The sequence below is a fragment of the Giraffa tippelskirchi genome, chromosome 5, assembly GCF_054371585.1.
Source record: "Giraffa tippelskirchi isolate mGirTip1 chromosome 5, T2T-mGirTip1v1.2.pri, whole genome shotgun sequence".
NCBI lineage: Eukaryota > Metazoa > Chordata > Mammalia > Artiodactyla > Giraffidae > Giraffa > Giraffa tippelskirchi.
This window is the reverse complement of record NC_137279.1, coordinates 161,129,791-161,149,495: the sequence shown is the minus strand read 5'-3', so window position 1 is coordinate 161,149,495 and position 19,705 is coordinate 161,129,791. Positions and strand designations below refer to the sequence as shown.

The 19,705-nt window shown below is 43.3% G+C and overlaps 1 protein-coding gene and 1 long non-coding RNA gene across 16 annotated transcripts in view; one reads left to right on the top strand and one right to left on the bottom strand.

Moving 5' to 3' along the window:
- Positions 1-19,705, top strand: part of FGGY (FGGY carbohydrate kinase domain containing) — a 486,984-nt gene that overhangs the window by 451,752 nt on the left and 15,527 nt on the right. The window contains exon 15 of one of the 15 annotated variants that reach the window (XM_081486680.1): positions 10,845-13,148. The exons of the other annotated variants lie outside the window; for them this stretch is intronic. Within the exon in view, the coding sequence (XP_081342806.1) occupies positions 10,845-11,087 (243 nt within the window). The 3' untranslated portion in view covers positions 11,088-13,148. Of the gene's footprint in view, positions 1-10,844; positions 13,149-19,705 lie in introns of those variants that run through there. 15 annotated transcript variants of the gene reach the window in all.
- The window catches only part of LOC145505033 (uncharacterized), a 58,143-nt gene continuing 57,893 nt past the window's right edge, over positions 19,456-19,705 (bottom strand). The window contains exon 5 of the long non-coding RNA XR_014052723.1: positions 19,456-19,592. This is a non-coding gene — a long non-coding RNA (uncharacterized LOC145505033). The remainder of the gene's footprint in view (positions 19,593-19,705) is intronic.

The window sequence follows — 19,705 nt, the reverse complement described above, 5'->3', positions numbered from 1 at the left end:
GGAAAAAGTTGAGGCCCAGAGCAATTCATGCCAGTTCTCACAAGGATGCCTCATGGCATTCTGAGAGCCAGCATCCTCGGGATTCTTGCTCAGAGACTGCCCTGAATCTCCGCTTAACCCATTTACCCAGTGCCCCATCTGGCTTCAGTTCGACATCTTCTTGCTAGACACGGTGGAATCAGACAGACCCAGGTTTAAATCCTGGCTCTCGGGTTCACTTTGCCATCTTGGAGAGAGCAACTTCCATTTGACCAGATCTCAGCTTCCTCATCTGTAAAATGAGGGGACCTAGTCTCTGCACCATTACCCGCGTGGAGGAGATGAATGACTGAGTTGATGCACTCATGGGACCCAGCACATAGCCTGGCACAGAGTAAAGACCCAGTCTGCTTTTATCCCTTTCCTCTCCCCGCCAGTCATAAAGGAAGGCAGGGGCTGTCCCTATTGGCCTTTGAATCTTTCTTCTGTAGCTCTTTAAATCCTCTCCCTGCCTCATCCATATGGGCTTAGCTAAGTATTTTGAGATCACAGTGTATTTAAGGGAAAGTCCTTTTGGCTACAGCTAAAATTAGGCCTCTCTTTTGCTCCTCTGTTTACCGCCCCCCTTCCTCTTTTCACTAAGCAGAGGCATTGACGCTGAGAAACACTTGAGAAAAGTTGGGAGAACAGCTGGGAGTTGTTCTAGATACCGGCAGCTGCTCTCTCTCAGCACACAGGCACCGAGGAGGATGCTTCTGATCCGAGGGAAGAAAGGGCGCCTCCGAGAAGATGGAGGGATGCCAGAGTCTGCCTGGGCTTGGCAAACAGCAGGGTCGGGCGGGGGGTCGGGGAGGGCTGGGGCCGGTTTGGGGGGGAGCCGGTTCCTGTTACTGTGTCCTCCACCTTGTTCTCAAAGAAAGAAAGGCGGGGGTGGGGCGCAGCATATCCGAGAGAACTGTGGAGACAGAGCGAAAGAGCTGAAGGGAAGGTGGTGTTAAGAAGTTCAGCGAGGTGGCTAGTTATTTAGCTGGTTATTTCATGCAAACAGCTTCTTCTTCCTCCGGGACTACGATGGTAGAATTCTCCCACTGATCTGGCGCTCCGGGCTGCTCTCCCACTGGAAAGTACAGTCTCACTTGGGGATGGCCTCTGAGTGCACCTCCACCCCTGTTTTTGCTGCTGCTCAGCCCACCGCCTTTCCATCATCTCCCTCTCCAGGTCTTCCTTTCCTGCAACCACGTCACCTGAGTTTTAGCCAGGTGTCTACCTTCTAGCTGTGTGACCTGGGTTAGGCAAGCTACTTCACAGCTTTGTGCCTCATTTTCCTTATCTGCAAAATGGGGACACTAATGGTGATTGTCTCAGAAAGTTGATGTAAAGATTAAATGAATAAATAGTTATCAGGTATTTAGTATAGTGACTGGCACGTAACTGCTCAATATTGCTTTCTCTATCGTTGTCATCACTGTCATCATTGTTATTATTTCATTTATTCCTTTGGCTGTAATGCCGCCCCTCCCCCAACACACAGACCTTTTTCCTGTGACCTAGGTCCTCCTGTTCCTTCCGTCATGAGTTTAAATGTCACTTCCTGAGAAAAGTATTTCCCAACACCCCCAATCTAAACTAGTGTTCTTCACATGATATCCTGTAGCCCAGTACTTCCGTTCCACAAGTGAAATGAATTAGTATAGATATTTTTGAGGATATTTGTTTACTATTTGTTTCTGATAAGTCTATCAAGGGTGAGAACTATGCTGATTTTTTTTTAATTTATTTATTTTAGTTGGAGGCTAATTACTTTACAATATTGTAGTGGTTTTTGCCATACATTGACATGGATCCGCCATGGGTGTACAAGTGTTCCCCATCCTGAACCCCCCTCCCACCTCCCTCCCCATCCCATCCCTCTGGGTCATCCCAGTGCACCAGCCCTGAGCACCCTGCCTCATGCATCAAACCGGTGCTAGCGATCTGTTTCACATATGATAATATACTTGTTTCAGTGCTATTCTCTCAAATCATCCCACCCTCGCCTTCTCCCACAGAGTCCAAAAGACTGTTCTTTACATCTGTGTCTCTTTTGCTGTCTCGCATATAGGGTCATCATTACCATCTTTCTAAATTCCATATATATGCGTTAGTATACTGTATTGGTATTTTTCTTTCTGACTTACTTCACTCTGTATAATAGGCTCCAGTTTCATCCACCTCATTAGAACTGATTCAAATCTATGCTGATTTTGTTTACCAGTAACTGCCAGAGCCTAAAACAGGGATTGTCACATAGTAGGTGTTCAATAAATGTATATAAAGGGAGGGAGGAAAGAAAGGAGGTGGAAGAAAGGAAAAAAGGAGAAAAGAAGAGAGGGAGGGGAGAAGCAGGACAAGGGAAAAGGAAACGAAGATTATTGGGACAAAAAGAAAAATTACTTCTAAAGCTCACTCTCCTTGGGATCTGATTCTCTCATACTTCTTAGGACATCAAGGGCTACAGAGTACATCTAGCCTCCTCTGTCCTCACTTCTCTTTCTTGTTACCACCCCTCTAGGATTTGCTCTAGGCATCTCCATCATATTGATATAACAAAGATACCTTCCAGCATATGGACTGTTTCACTAACCCCTTCTTATTAAACACAATGAAAAGGCAGACATTTGTCCTCTGGAGATACTGTCCTAATTAAACTCTTGTAGGATCAAAACTCCAGGTAGTGAGCCATGGAGATAAGCAAGCTTTTGGTGTCACCTGTCCCCTGGGGACCTTACTTATGAAGGCCCTTCCTCCAACATCATAGAAATTTTCAAAGATATCATGGCAGAATTTTGGGGTCAGGAGAATCTTCATCTGACCTCAGCTCTGCCTGACTCCATGTGAAATGCTGAGCCATTCCAATGGTTCCTGCCACTGGCCAGCTGTGACCCCAGAGTGTCTGTGCCCCTGGTGTGCCCCTCCTGGTACAGTTCACACAGCCTCCCTCCTGAGTGTCCCAACACAAGGACTGACTTTGCTGTGACCCACCTGTCAGAGGAGACCTGGGAACTCTTCTCTTATAGGTAGACCACTCAGAAAGGCTGCCTGGAGCATCATTTTATTTTTGGTGGAAAAATATATATATATATATATATTTTAAAGGATGAAAAAGAGGACATGATACAGCATGATATGTAGAACGATTTATAAAGAATTACAGTCTCATTTAACAAACAGGCTTGAAATGGCCTGTGGGGATGCCGACTCTAGTGCTTTAGCAAAATGTGTCTTGGTTTTAGTGAACTTATAAACCAATGTGCTCCCGTTTTGGAGTAAAAACTACATCCCACGTCATAGAGTTGTCTGCAGAGTTGCATGTATCTAGCACCTGAGAAACATGCAGAAGTAGATTTGTCTAAGGAACATACTGGGTTTGGTTTTTTTAAAATATCTAGATTCTGATCAAAGATTCAGCAGTTCTAAAGATAATCCAAAATCTGTGTCTCAGTATAAGTAGTTTCTGGCCTTAGATCCAGTCACTAGTAGTTCTCAAACATCAGTCTCAAAAAGGGTGTCTTCTCTTCCTGGGAAGGGTGATTCTATAAGGAGAAATGTTGGGGTTCAAAACTCAAAGCTACACTAAGACCCACGCTCATCGCACCTGGCAGAGAACTTCCTGGGCTACCATGAAGGTAAGAGGGGCCCAGTCCATCAACACAGCTTCTTCCAACATCACTCACTCCACTTTACTCTGAAAAGCTGAGTCCTTCATTCCTTAAGGAAAACTTCCTGGAGGAGGTGGCATTTTCTGCTCAGACAGTCATGTCCAATTCTTTGCGACCCCATGGGCTATAGTCCATGGTTCTTCTGTCCAGCTTCTTCTGTCCATGGGATTCTCCTGGCAAGAATACTGGAGTGGGCTGCCATTTCCTCCTTTAGGGGATCTTCTGACCTAAGGACTGAACCCACATTTCTTATATCTCCTGCATTGGCAAGAAGATTCTTTACCACTGAGCCACCTGGGAAGCCAGTGGCATTTTAGGTTGACCATTTATTCACCATCCATTCATTCAGCAAATATTTACTGGGTGAGCATCACTAGCAAGCTAATCTCTGTGCTTCAGTATGACCTGTATACATAGTTCTACCCCCCTGGAGTTGTTGGCCCAATGACAAAGTCAGAGAATAAAGAAATAATTGTTCATATAACCAATATACTCATTATGAGAACTTAAAGGAGAGGTACAAGGTGTGATAGGAGTGTTTAAATGGAATTTGAGATCTGTAAACGTGCCTAGTAATTGCGACCTTCTATGTGCCCTGGAGGGGAGATTTACCACCAACAAATTGCCAATGCCTGTGATAATAAAATCAGATAAACCTTTTAACCAGTTTTCTTCTTATATTTTAATTCTCTACAGAGAGTGCAGCCCTCCCACCCACATTGTCCATACTCAAGGTGAATGGCTCATACCACCCTGCCCTTTGATATACCTCTGAGTTAAACAGATAGATTCTATTACCTTGGTTTAAATTCTGGATTTATCGTTTACTGTCTGGGTAATTTTGAGCAAATTACTTAACCTCTGTTTACCTTTTTGTAATTATAGTTTTTATTGGAATACAGTTGATTTACAATGTTGTGTTAGTTTCAGGTGTACAGTAACCTCTCTTCTCTCCCCTGTAAAATAGGGTTAATAATTATAGCACCCATCTTACAGGGTCACTGTGAATATTGATGAGATAAGGCCTGTACACTCCTAGCATGGTGCAAAATGCATATGACACCAAATAATGTTAGCCATGGTTACTATGAGCACTTAAGGAGTGGTGGTGATTTTTATTTTCTTCTTTTCTACAAGGGTGGAAGTAAGATCTAGTCCCTGAGAAGAAATCTGGGGATGTGAGAGAGTAAGAGGCAGAAGGAAATTTCCTTCCAGTATCTGATTTAAATGGGCTTCTCCATGTCCATGGGCTTCCCAGATAACGCTAGTGGTAAAGAGCCTGCCTACCATTGCAGGAGACTTAAGAGACACAAGTTAAATCCCTGGGTCCAGAAGATCCCCCAGAGGAGGGCATGGCAACCCACTCCAGTATTCTTGCCAGGAAATCCCATGAACAGAGGAGCCTGGCGGGCTATGGGCCATAGGGTCGCAAAGAGCAACTTAGAACGCATACTTCATGTCCATTTCAGTCATGAAAAGCTCCCAAGTTCCCCCTTGAATTCCCTATGCATGTCCTGCACACATTCACTCCTGGGTGGAGGCTCCCACCCCAAGCACCCCCAGGTAAAGGCTCTGTGGTTCCAAGCAGCCATAGTTGCTTGCTCAAAGACGTCTGTGCATAAGTGCTCTAGCATTTTCCATGGCCTCATGTCTTCTGTCTTGACACATTTTCCTGTCCTCCCATCTCCTCCTGACCACCCTCAGGAAACCGGGAAATGCCTCTTTGGGAGGGTCGCAGTCACAGATACTGTGCTGCGTGTCCAGAAGTTATACTTAAACTCCCAGGTTGTCCAGAGCTTCTACTGCTTTAAAAAAAAAAAAAAAGTGCCTTCACATCTCAGAAGTAGGTGCCAGATCTTGTAGCACTTACAAGGACAAATCCATTTCTTACTGAGAAATGGAGCTTAAAACCCACATGACTGGCTGATGTAAGCTTTGGCCAGGTTTGTGACGAACCTTTGCAACATTATTTCTCCTGATGTTCTTTTCTCATACCTAATGTCCTCTGAACAGGAATAGGCAGGGCTGAGGCTTTGCTGCTCCATGACCCTGAGTGGGCCCTTTCAGATCTAGAGATGCAGGCCGTGTGCAGACAGCCCTCAATCCCAATCCTCACTCTGCCTCCAACTAACTAGGCAGGTGCCTAAGCCCAGATATCTACAAGTTCTTGAGTTGCTTCTGACAACTTTTGTTCCCTAACACCCCCATCTGTTTGCTCCCTAACACCTCCATCACCAAAGCCTCCCGAGCACCTCTTATATCTGTATGCATCTCTCTTGTCCAGTAGCACCACGCTGATTTTCCTGTGGACCCCTGCACCTGGCCCCTTCCAGGTTGAACACAACAGAGCAGCCCAGTGGCACACCTCTGGCTTCCCTGTGCCCAGGGAAAGGAGACTGCAAGCAAGGGCCGTGCAGGCACTGCCTGCCTCTCGGCTGTGTGTCGTCCACCCTTGCCCTTGCTGTGTCTGCTCCGAACATGCTGGCCTTCTCCTGCCTCAAATGTGTCATTGTCCCCTTCCTCCACATGGTCCTCTCCTCTGCTGGATGCATGCTTCCCCTATCCAGCTAATGCCAGCACATCTTTGAATGTCAGCCAAGCCGTAACATATAGGATGCATATACACATACATACCATATCATACATACACACATGCCATACGTCACAAGAGACAGTGGAACAGTCCCTGGGGGAAGAGGGAGCCCTCATCTCTCTGACTGAGCCAGCTCTCTGACAGAGAGGAAGGATCTGAGGAGATATCTGCCTGAACTACCCTTGTCATGTCTCCTCCTCATGCTCCTGAGCAGACAGACCATCCGAGGGGAGGCTGTGGACACGACCATTTCTTCTCACCTTGTCTCTGGCCTGGCAGATCATTCCTTGGTCTGGCAGAGATTAATTTGACTTCTGCAAACAAACTTGCAAAGCTTTTCTGCCCAAACTATCAAACATAACCTCACCTATCTCTCTGGCCACATCCAAAACATTCGTTCAAAGAATTTTTTTTTTTTCTTTTGGGCTTCATTCGGGACTCCCCTGATGGTTCCGTGGGAAGGAACCCACCTGCCAATGCGAGAGACATAGGTTCGATCCCTGGGTCAGAAAGATCCCCTGGAGAAGGAAATGGCAACCCACTCCAGTGTTCTTGTCTGGGAAATCCCATGGACAGAGGAGCCTGGTGGGCTATAGTCCATGGGGTCACAAAAGAGTCAGACGGGACCTAGTGACTAAACAACAACTCCCAGAGCAGACTAGGCAGGAGTGGGAAGAGGGAGAGGGATGAGAAGGGAGTCGGGGTGGGAGAGAACTGCTCAGAGTGACTTGAGGACATTCATAAAAAGCACTCCACTTGCCCTCCTCCACCCCCCATACACATTCCTGGCCCCACTGAGACTCTTTTCCACTCACCAGCCCTCTGGGGCAAGGCGTAGGCCACCTTCCTCCCTTCGCCTATGTCTTCTCCCCAGTGTATCCCACCCAGCCCTCCATTCCCCCCAACCCCTCTTCAGCTCATGGGAAAGATCTTCAGCCTGGAATCCCAAGTCCTCATCCTGGCTTTGACACCAGCTGGTTCTATGATCTTCTCTGAGTATCATCAGTTTCCTCCTTTGAAGCTTTTTCAGCAGCATGGATTTCACCCCTGAACCCACTGTGCACAAAGGCAACCAACATTTGTGAACACTTGCTTTATACAAAACACCAGGCTACGAGAACTTCCAGATGTTCAAGCTGGATTTAGAAAATGCAGAGGAACCAGAGATCGAATTGCCAACATCCGTTGGATCATAGAAAAAGCAAGAGAATTCCAGAAAAACATCTACTTCTGCATTATTGACTACGCCAAAGCCTTTGACTGAGTGGACCACAAAAAAGCTGTGGAAAATTCTTAAAGAGATGGGAATACCAGACCACCTTACCTGCCTCCTAAGAAATATGTATGCAAGTCAAGAAGCAACAGTTAGGACCAGACATAGAACAACAGACTGGTTCCAAATTGAGAAAGGAGTATGCCAAGGCTGTATATTGTCACCTTGCTTATTTAACTTATATGCAGAGTACATCATGTGAAATGTCGGGCTGGATGAGCACAAGCTGGAATCAAGTTTGCCAGGAGAAATATCAATAATCTCAGATACGCAGATGACAACACCCTTATGGTAGAAAGTGAAAAGGAACTAAAGAGCCTCTTGATGAAAGTGAAAGAAGAGACTGAGAAACCTGGCTTAAAACTCAACATTCAGAAAACTAAGATCATGGCGGTCCCATCACTTCATGGCAAATAGATGGGGAAACAATGGAAACAGTGACAGACTTTATTTTGGGGGGCTCCAAAATCACTGCAGATGGTGACTGCAGCCATGAAATTAAAAGACACTTCCTCCTTGGAAGAAAAGCTATGACCAACCTAGACAGCATATTAAAAAGCAGAGACATGACTTTGCCAACAAAGGTCTGTCTAGTGAAAGCTATGGTTTTTCCAGTAGTCATGTATGGATGTGAGAGCTGGACCATAAAGAAAGCTGAGCGCCAAAAAATGGATGCTTTTGAACTGTGGTGTTGGAGAGACTCTTGAGAGTTCCTTGGACTGCAAGGAGATCAAAACAGTCAATCCTAAAGGAAATCAGTCCTGAATATTCATTGGAAGGACTGATGCCGAAGCTGAAGCTCCAATACTTTGGCCACCTGATGTGAAGAACTGACTCACTGCAAAAGAGCCTAATGCTGAGAAAGACTGAAGGCAGGAGGCGAAGGGGATGACAGAGGATGAGATGGTTGGATGGCATCACTGACTCAATGGAAATGAGTTTGAGCAAGCTCTGGGAGTTGGTGATGAACAGGGAAGCCTGGTGTGCTGCAATCCATGGAGTTGCAAAGAGTCGGACACAGCTGAGAGACTGAACTAAACTAACTATCTACTCACAATCCCTATCAGGTAGATATTATTCCCATTTTACAGAGAAGAAAGATTAAGACTTAGGAATATTAAGAAAATTGCCCAGGTCCATAGGCTGGTGAAGATGGGTTTCAAACCTAGATTCACTCTTTCCATCACACTAAGCTGAGTCCCATGTGTACTGCAGGGAAAGAAGTAACAGTGACTTTTTACAAAACAAGAAATAGAGCTCATCCTCTTTCATTCATGCATTAAGCAGGAGATGAAATACCTTTCTTGGATTCCCCCTCATACCTGGGAGCTAAGAAGAGGGAAAACACACATTGGGACTTCACATACTCATCTGTAAGAGTCGCAGACCCAGTACCAGAGGAAGAGGAAGAAACAAAAGAGGGAACATTGGGTGCTGTGAGGCTCTTAGGTGTCAGAGCAAAGCCAGCCTGAGCCTTTGGATACATGACAAGCAAAGTGAGGACCAGAATGGCCATAGAACTTGTTTGAGCTCACACAAGTTAGAGATGGAGAGCAGAGACTAGACCTCAGGTCTCCTGACTCCACAGAACTGCCAGAGTCAAATAGGCCTCCTCCATTCAAAAAGAAGAGCTTTCAAGAACACTGATTTTGTCCCCATCTAAAAGCCATGCCAAGCTGTACGTATTGGGTAAGTAAGCCAAAGGTATTGGGCATTGCAAACATGTTCTCACAGAGACTTCCAGCTGAACACACAAAGGAAGGGAGTCTCCAAGGAACAGGGTAAGGATTGTCTGAAGGGATCTGTGCTGGTGAGATTACAAAAATCATAATATATGAATAAATGAACATATGGAAGAAATCAAGCAAAGCCCTTTCCTTCTTCCCATATGTAAACTCAGTCTTCGCCTCAAATCATTAAGCAAACACAGATGCAGCCAAACCAGGCACCAGATGGCAAATGAGAGTTGGAAGAAAAGGTAAAGAAAGCTTTCGGTGTTTATTCAAAGATGGGGGAAAAGCCATGATCCGAAATGCCGTGGTTTCCACGGAATGGTCACCTGAGGTCACCAAGAGCCAAACCAAGGCCCCAGAGTGACCAAAACAAAACAACACAAAACTAGAGTAATCTTGATTGGGAAGTTGTAGGCAAACCACCACTATCTTCTGTCAATGGAATACAGCATCAGAAGAAAGTGATAATTGTGAGAAATGAAAGAATTAAATAACAGAAGGACCAGAAAGGGACAGGAAGGTGGGAAGAATGGACTTTAGCTGAGTTCTTGCATGAGGCAGGAGCTTTGCACCCTTGGTCTCCTTTAATCTTTGCAACTATCCATTTAGGTATTGGCCAAATTTTATAAAGAAGGAGATTTTGTAAATGGACCAAGAGAGATTAAGCTCTCAGGTCATATCACAGGAATTCCAGTCTAGCTATTTCCAGTGCTTTCTGTGTACCTCTCCCAATTAGAGCGAATTTGCAATTAGAGAATTCTTATTTCTAATCTTTTATCCTGTTGTCAGACCATGTAATATTTGACACAGAAATAAGGCCCTTGAAATGTTCCATTTACCCTGTGGCAAACTAAGCGTTTGCCACAGGCCACGCCCCTGGGAATATGCATGGGTTATAGTTGTGTACCAGACACACAGGGGGAATCATACGGCACTCTCTCGCCCCCCTCTGCCCATCCCACTGGATGTAAGGAAGAAGGTAACCTAGTCAGGTACTGCCTAGAGGGGAGACCAGAGCAGATGCAGACTGGAGAAAAGAGCCTGCCTGAGACTATAACACCACTTACATTTCATCACAGACCCCCTGGCACATTCCTCACCCTCCTCTTAGCTTGTCCCTTGGGAGTGAGCATCTGTAATGACAAGCCAAAGGGCATCTTAGTTTTTCAGTGTGCGTGAGTTCATATATACAGGATAGGAAAATTCCAGTAATATTTTGGTTTCAATGAAGAGTTTAAATGAACATGAAAGTGTACCCCCTCTCCCCAGATCAATCAGACCACTCCTTACCTTGCAGGTGGACCAGCAGTACAGAAACTGCCTGCATACTCAGCAGACCTATCTCCTGACTCCTCCACTAACTAAGCTTACTTCTTAGGCAGGCCACTCTTTAGTTCTAGTTCCTTGTCTCTAAAACAGAATTAATATGTGCTTTGAAAGGCTGTTGTGGGACTTTCTTTCCTTTGCTCTTACCCCTCTTCTCTCCTTACAGCTGGCCAATCTCCTTATGACTATTTTAATTTTTTCACTTTTTCCCTTTGTTCTTCTTTTACCAAATCCCAATCCAGGATGAATCCAGCTTTCGACCTTATGCCTGCCTGAAGGCCACTGAACACTATAGGGAAACTCTATATAGCAACAGGGGGCTTCCCTGGTGGCTCAGCAGTAAAGAATCTGCCTACGGTGAAGGAGCTGCAGGAGACCTGGGTTCGATCCCTGTGTTGGGAAGATCCCCTGGAGGAGGGCATGACAACACACTCCAGTATTCTTGCCTGGAGAATCCCATGGACAGAAGATCCTGGCAGGCTTAGTCCGTAGTCACAAAGAGTTGGACACGACTGAAGCAACTTAGCATTCATGCATGCACACATACAACAATAAGGCAGACTTCTAACTTTATGTCTGAATGATCCCCAGACAGCCTCCCTCACCCTCTAGTTTCTAGTTGGATTTGGCCACTGGGCACCAGAGGAAGCTTGGAGAGTAGATGGAGCTGTTTGTTTCCCCAGGTCCCTCCTTGCTGAATTGCCACAGTTTAGCTGATCCATCTACCATGTGTCTATACCATAGACCACAATTCCTTGCATGTGGCCCTCTCCCTTTTCCCATCTTCTCTCCAGGTGATGGGAATCACTCCCTTCCCTTGCTGCTTCAGGCCAGGAGGTGGTAATGGTTCTCCACTGTTGCTAGTCTTTTCCTAAACCTTCTTTAAAACAAACCCTTTGTTAAGCTTTACTTCAGTTATCCAATGTGAGTGTCCATCTGTTTCCTCACAGAAACCAGACTAATACATCAGATCAGTCTCTAATTTTCTGCAACATGATATCAAATCTTCTCCATTCCCAGCCCTGTTTTTCCTCTCAAATTCAGGCATATGACCTCCTATTTATTCTCAACCCCCAACTACCTCATAAAGAAAATAAAGGCATTAGAAATTCACCTACTGTCAAACCTATGTTTCTCATATCCAGTGGTGTGCTGAAGCTAACTCGCGCCTGCTCCCAGGAGGCAACTGTAGGCATGTCTGCCTAGCTTCACTTTCAGTGACATCACATTTAGTTCAGATAAATCACTCAATCGTGTCCGACTCTTTGCGGACAGGCTTCCCTGTCCATCACCAACTCCTGGAGCTTACTCAAACTCATGTCCATACAGTCAGTGATGCCATCCAACCATCTCATCCTTTGTCATCCCCTTCTCCTGCCTTCAATCTTTCCTAGCATCAGGGTCTTTTCCAATGAGTCAGTTCTTCACATCAGGTGGCCGAAGTATTGGAGCTTCAGCTTCAGTATCAGTCCTTCCAATGAATATTCAGGACTGATTTACTTTAGGGTTGACTGGTTCAATCTCCTTGCAGTCCAAGACACTCTCAAGAGTCTTCCCCAACACCACAGTTCAAAAGCATCAATTCTTTGGAGCTCAGCTTTCTTTATAGTCCAACTCTCACATCCATACATGACTACTAGAAAAACCATAGCTTTGACTAGATGGACCTTTGTTGGCAAAGTAATGTCTCTGCTTTTTAATATGCTATCTAGGTTGGTCATAACTTTTCTTCCAAGGAGAAAGTGTCTTTTAATTTCATGGCTGCAGTCACCATCTGCAGTGATTTTGGAGCCCAAAAATATAAAGTCTCTCACTGTTTCCATTGTTTCCCCATGAAATCAGCCATAGTGGAAGTCTTTACAACCCAGTGCTACGAATCAGAGCCTTTTTTTTAAAAAATAGAACCAGTTGAGCATTTATCAGCATGCCACTGCTTACATCCAGATGCAGCCTTTTGCTCCTTTACATTTGGTATAGTGGAAGAGACATCCCACCTATTATCAGAGGCTCCTCCACCTCCCACTACCTTTGATAATCCATTGATCTCTTCCTCTGGCATATTTAGCCTTTCCTTCCATACTAACTCCTCATCAGCATTTAAACCTGGTCTAAACTTGTGCTGTCCCACACTGTAGCCACTCATCAGACGTAGTTAATGAGCACTTGAGATGTGGCCAGTCCAAACTGAAATGTGGAGAAGACACACCAGATTTCGAAGATTTAGTATGAATACAAGAACACAGACTATTTCATTAATAATTTTTATATTGTTGAAAAGATATTTGGGGTATAATAGGTTAAATAAAAGACATTAAAGTTCAGCAATTTCTTTTCACTTTTTTAAATGTCATCTAGGAAATTTAAGATTACTTACAGAATTCACATTATTTCTATTGGACAGTGCTACCACGAACTCTCATCTTAAAAGTAAAATCTTATTCTCCCTATCAGCCCCTCCAGTTACTGCCTCTCACAGTCAAAAATGCTTTAAAAAGTGGCCAGCGTCATCGTCATGATTTTCTGTATTTTAAATAAATTTATTTATTTATTTTTGATTGTTCTGGGTCTTCGTTGCTGTGCAGGCTTTTCTCTAGTTGTGGTGAGTGGGGGCTACTCTCTAGTTGCACACCAGTTTCTCAGTGGGGTGGCTTCTCTTGTTGCTGAGCATGGGCTCTAGGCATGCAGGCTTCAGAAGCTGTGATGTGTAGGCTCTAGAGCACAGGCTCAATAGTTTTGACACAGGGGTTTATTTGCTCTGTGGCATGTGGGATCTTCCCAGATCAGGGATCGAACCCATGTCTCCTGCATTGGCAGGAGAATTCTTTACCACTCAGCTGCCAGGGAAGCCCTGTCATGGTTTTCTTACACACCCCCTCCCTCCTCAACCAAGGATGATTTGCCTTCCTCTTCCACAAATCTACCAGAATCATGCCAGTTTAGGTCACTAATGCTAACCTAGGTCATTGCACACCACAAAGGACTTTCCGGGCCTTACCCTGCTTTACGCTGAGCAGCATTTCACAATGTGGCGTACTTGCTTCATTGAAACACTTTTCTTTTTATTTTTTTAACTTGATTAAAGTATAGTTGAGTTACAATATTGTGTTAATTTCTACTGTACAGCAAAGTAATTCCATTATTCATATATAAATATATATATATATATATATATGCACTCTTTTTTGTATTCTTTTCCATTATGGTTTATCACAGGATACTGAATATAGTTTGCTGTGCTCTACAGTAGGACCTTGTTACCTGGAAACTCCCAATCCATTCCCCCCCACCCACTCTCCCTTCCCCTTGGCGACCACAAGTCTGTTCTCTCTGGCTGTGAGTCTGTTTCTGTTTCATAGATAAGTTCATTTGAAAACACTTTCCCATTGACAGCATACTTCCTTGATTTTCCTCCTACTGAGATGCTCTTAACGCTGTTTTCCAGATTCCTTGTCACCTCTTCTCTCTCCTCTACCTAGAATTCTGTGTTGGTCTTCTATAAGATTTTGTCCCTCTCATCCACTTCTAAGGATTCATTTTCTATTGATATGCAAGCAGCTCTACATCTACACTTAAAGGTCTCACAGGCATCTCAATTTAAACAGGTTCAAACCTGAACTCAGCATCTCCACCTTTGCCTGCAAAACTGGAGCTATCTTAGGACATGGCACTATCGGTAATGGTACCACATCTACTTAATCACTTCTGCCAGGACCTCAAAGACATTCAGAGCCCACCTTCTTCTTCTTCCTCCACTTTGGCCTCTCCTGGTCTCTTTCTAAACCATTCATTGTGTCTCTTTAATTCTCCACTTTGCTTTAATTCCACAGTCCCACCCTAGTCCAAGCCACCATCAGCTCTCACCTGGACTTCTCCAAGGATCTCTTGAATGGGTTCCCTACCGCCACTTTTACCCCTCTAATCCATTCTCTACACATCTGCCAAGATGATCTTTTACAAACTTGAATAGGATGCTTTAGCTTAAAAATCTTCAATGTCTTCCCCATGACTTTGGCATAATGTCGGAAACCTTTATCATGATTTTAAAAGGCCACCCCAAAACCTATTCCTGCCTTCATTTGTAGCTTTGTCTGTTTTCACTCTTTCCTGCATTCTTTCTACTCAAACCACCTTGGACTTCTTTTAGTTCTTTGAATGTGCCATATTATCTTGACTTGGGACCTGCAAATCTGCCTTTTCTTCAGCCTGGGACCCTCTTCATCAATTTTCTTTAACTGTTTGCCCATGTCCTTGTGAACCTTCAGATAGTTTGCTAAGCCCCCAAACTAGTTTTGTCTCCATCTGGCGTTCTCGCATAGCTCCTCTGTTTTTCTAATAGAACTCTAAACTCCATGAGGTCAAGGATCAGAGCCATCTGATTCACTTATGTATCCACAGTGCCTAGTACAATGTCTGGCACCCAGTGGGCCCTCAATAACTATTTGTTGAACAGTAAACATTATCTGGCTGAGACTTCTCGTTTTGGAGATGAGGAAACTGGTATCCAAAGAAAGGAAGCAATTCATTCAAAATTACAGAGCCCAGACTGAGATTCATACAGGACCAGAGCCTCCTGATTTCCAGGTCAGTCTTCTTTCCAGTACATCATGTGTTTGTCAATAACTTAGTAAACAGAGGGAAGTAGACTAAATTCCCTATGTTTTGAGAAAGCCAGTGCAAGCTCATGTTCATAAACACAGCTGACATAGTTGTTGTTTTCTTTGTTTTATGTAAAAGGCCTGGAAATCCAACCCAAAAATAAACTCCATATTTCTAAACCTACAAGCTCCTACAACTTTTATTGCCTACAGGCCCCATTCTGCTCATTGTCCTCCTTCCTTCCCCACATTAACCAGAGGCATCAGCTGGTATTCAGGGTTGAGCAATGCCTTCATTCAATGCTCTTTATCAATCCCCTGCCCAGGCAGCATGTCACGTGTAGCAGAAGATTAGGAAGTGCTGTCTTTAAATAGTAGTGCTCAAGAAAACAATATAAGATCCTGTATGGTGCTGGGGTGGAGACAGTGGAGATTTTTATAAAAACAACAAATTTTTTAGCTCTCACTTGTGCCGGGCACTAAATTAGATGGTTTGCATGCATTTTCTCTTGTCTTACTAACTCAATGAGTAATTATTTCTGTTGTTTCTATTTTACAGATGAGTAAACCGAGGCATAAAGAGGTTATTAAATTGCCTAAGCCATTCAGTTAAAAGAGCCAAGGCTCTGATCTAGGAAGTCCAGAGCCCATGATCTTAACTGTGTGATATCCGAAAGTGAAGAATAGATTGACCTGACAGGAAATACCAAAAAGTACAATTGAGGGAGATACCAAGGTTGATTTATACAGATATCCCATCCCTGATTCAGTCATTCATTGATCTATCTACTCATTCGTCCTTTCACTCTCTCAACATTACTTATTGAAAAGTCACATTATATCAACTGTTGAGGATACTGGTAAAATTAATGGTCTCTCTGCTCTGAGCTCTCACTGTCTAGTGTAAGAAACATATAAGTAAACAGACATTTATCCTACTGCGTGCCAAGTGCTAAGATAGAGGGGGCTTTGGCAACACAAGAAACGCTTATAAACCGACTTAAAAGGACACACGATTTATCCCGGACCTGCCTTCCGCGCTTTCTTACTCTGGGTTCCTCTGCCCTCTCCTTCCTTCCCAGTTCCCCTCCAGGCTTCCTCGCGCTTTTGGTGCTTTGCTGACATCTGCGGCCTCCTCCACTCCTGGTTTCCAACACATCCCCTCGGCTTGTCTTTGTCCTCCTAATGTAGGTTTAGAATGCATTCTGGCATAGCCGGAAGCACATCTGTACCATAAAGCAGTCTAAGGCCAACCCCAAAGGCTAGACCAGGATGTCCATGCCCCACTTCTAGTACAACTCTGATCTAGGAGAGCTGTAAATCTAAAGCATGAAGCTTTAAGGAGTGTGGAGGGCAAGATAGATGGAAAAATACCTGTGTCTTAGAAAATTTGGTTATTTACCAGCCTAAACACAGAGAAATTGACTAGTGACTACCCAACATCCCTTGCAGCTCAGTCATCATGTCTTGCGTGTCCTACACCACTTTTTCATGATCTTATCCGATATTGGCCTCTGTGCAATGGGGGAATTTTTGGTTTTACAACAGAGTATAATAAAATAAATACATCAGATTTAGAACATCAAAAAATGTTAATGCCATCACATTTTTCTTTTCTGCTATCAATTATGGTGCCTGATCTGTTGACCAAAAAAATCGTCACAATACAAAATTAGCTTTGAAACAGGAAGTGTAAATTTCCAAGGTGTTTGGACCCTGAGAACTTTCAGGATCCTGTATTTTCTCAAGTTGCAATCTCCCATCAGCCCACTCCTTCCTAAACTTTGTTTTTCTCCTACAGTATAAATGAAGAGTATTCTGGCTAAAGAATGTCTGTGGATTAGATGTATCAATTGAATTTGACAAATAAAAGAGAATTAGTGGTGACTCCTATTGATCAGTGTTTGATTTAATGGACGGGGATTCACCCCTATATATGGAAGAAATCAATCAGAAGAGGTATATAGACTGAAAAAAGGGACTGAGATTCTGGCAATAACCGTCAGGTGGAGGAAGACATTTGATAGGAATGATGTGGCAAACAAGATTAAATTAATGGTCAATTGAAGTCAGAAAGTGGCAATTATAATATTGAAAACACTTCGAAACCACAAGACTCAAGCATTGGATGGGTCTTGTAAACAGACGCTGAAGTCTTACATGATGATGACAAACCCCTAGATGGATAGGGAGATGAGATCTAAGCCTTAGGCTCATTTGACACCAGCAAGAGGCTATTGATGACAGCACGGAGATGCAGGGGAACTAAATATGATTATATCTCTGTCTTTAGGTGGCATAAAACTCAGAGTAGAGGTTTTTGCTTGCAGATGGAGAAGCAATCATCCAGAAATGATGATAAGGAGCCATGAGACTGTTGACATCCACCACCTTCCCTAATCCACCCACCTCACCAAACTGAAACATATATCCAAGTATTAGTAATACATGTTAACTCTTACTTTTAATAAAGCTTCTGGGAAAATAAGGCTTGTTTCAGTTGATGGGTAAATAGTAGTAGTAATAATAACAACAACTATGCTTTTAATCATTTATTTCATAACAATATACCTATAAAATAGGTATTAAGATTCCCATTTTAAAAACTGAAACTCAGAGTGTTAAATGGCAGAGCTAGGGTTTGAATTATGGTCTCTTTTATCACCAAAAGCTTTGTTCCATAATAAATGGTTAAGAACAGAATTCCGAAACTGTTTGTCTCCTCATCTTTCAGTTGGGGATGTGAAGTAAGTAAAGTGTTTAATGGGGCTTCCCAAGAGGCACAATGGTAAAGAATCCACCTGCAATGCAGGAGACACAAGAGACACGAGTTCAATCCTTGGGTCATGAAGATCCCTTGGAGGGAGTAGGAAATGGCAACTGGCTCCAGTATTCTTGCTGGAAAATTCCATGGACAGAGGAGCCTGGTAAGCTATAGTCAGTGGGGTCGCAAAGAGTCACACAACTTAGTGACTCAACAACAGCAACAACAAAGTGTTTAATAGAGTATTGGGCCATTAGCTGTCATTATTATTTTTGTTGTTGAGTTATTGTTATTAGTATTATTTCTGTTATAGCTCACTGCAGTACTCAGCCAGAAATATCAGCAGGACCATTTCTTTTTCAGTCAATAACAGATTATTAAATGGGTGATAGCTTGCAGTTTTGAAGTCTATAATCTGATGCTTTTAGCAAGAAGCTTGATATTTTACCTTTGAGAAAACTCATAAGAGCCAAGTCAAACCAATGTAAGTAGGATGAATAGTTGCTCAACTATTCATTTTAGGGCCCAACCTCTTTGCAACCAGGCCCTGTATTAGGACCGCATCTCAAAATATCACAGTGGTAGGTATCCTTATGTGGTCTCTCCCCTCTGCCATGATTGCATGACTGAGTTGGAATGAGGCTGTACCTTGCTGGGGAAACACAGTAGGTATATTCCCTCTTAGAGTGAACCTAGTTTTAAAAAAAATAAAAATCCTAATAAAATGTACCATTGAGAGTAACTGGTTCATTTGTCAACTGAGAGTTAATCAAAAAAAGACATGTACATGGAACCAACAGATTGCGAAGCTGGCAAAGATTTTAGAAATAATCTAATCCAATCCCTTTATTCTGCTGATAAGGAAAGTAAGTCCCAGGGAGGGCTAGAGCCTTACTCAGGGTCATACAGCTGGCAATAATTTTGTTTGCTTCAAAAATTAATATGAGCAGTCTTTCCATACATCAACGAATCTTCCTGCCTTTGTGAGCACAATATCATAACTGTAATTGAATTTGTCTTTGATGGTGGAGAAAGCAAGCTTTTATGGTTTTACAGGGCCTTAAAGTCATCAGAGCAAGATAAATTGTCTTGAACTAATACTGGAAATCTATTAACTGTGAGCTTGTCAAGGAATAGGCCTGGTCTTATTCATGAGTTAAAGCAAGTTTCAAATACTGGCTAATCCATCTACTAGCTTAGGAAAGTCACTTAACCTCTCTGAGCCTCTGTTTCCTCATTATAAATTTAGATAATAAGTCCTTCATTACAGAATGTTTGTGAGCATCAAATGAGGCAAGATATAGATACACAGTGCCTCACCAGAACAGACACTTAATTAGTGTATACTTTCAAATAACCTTCAGCTAACATTACCCTAAAAGCTAAGGATACATCAATGAATAAGAAAGCCAAGGACCCTGATTTCATAGAGCTTAGGTTCACAAGGAAGGAGGAGATGTGAAAGCCAAGGAAGAAATAGCCAGTAAGCAAGGATGCAGATAAATTAACAATATAATTTCAGGTACAGGTAGGTAGATTGATACCATGTATTTAAAGTTATAAATGAGGTGTGAGTCTTTATGTCATGATTAGTGATGAAGACTTACTTTCCTTTCTCTCATCCTTTCTTGCTTCTCAGTTGTTGTTGTCATGGAAGTTACACAGAATACCAGGTGCAGGTCAAAAGATGAGTGTGTCAAAACGAAAAACAAAATAAATAAAAGAACAATGAGCCATTTCTTAA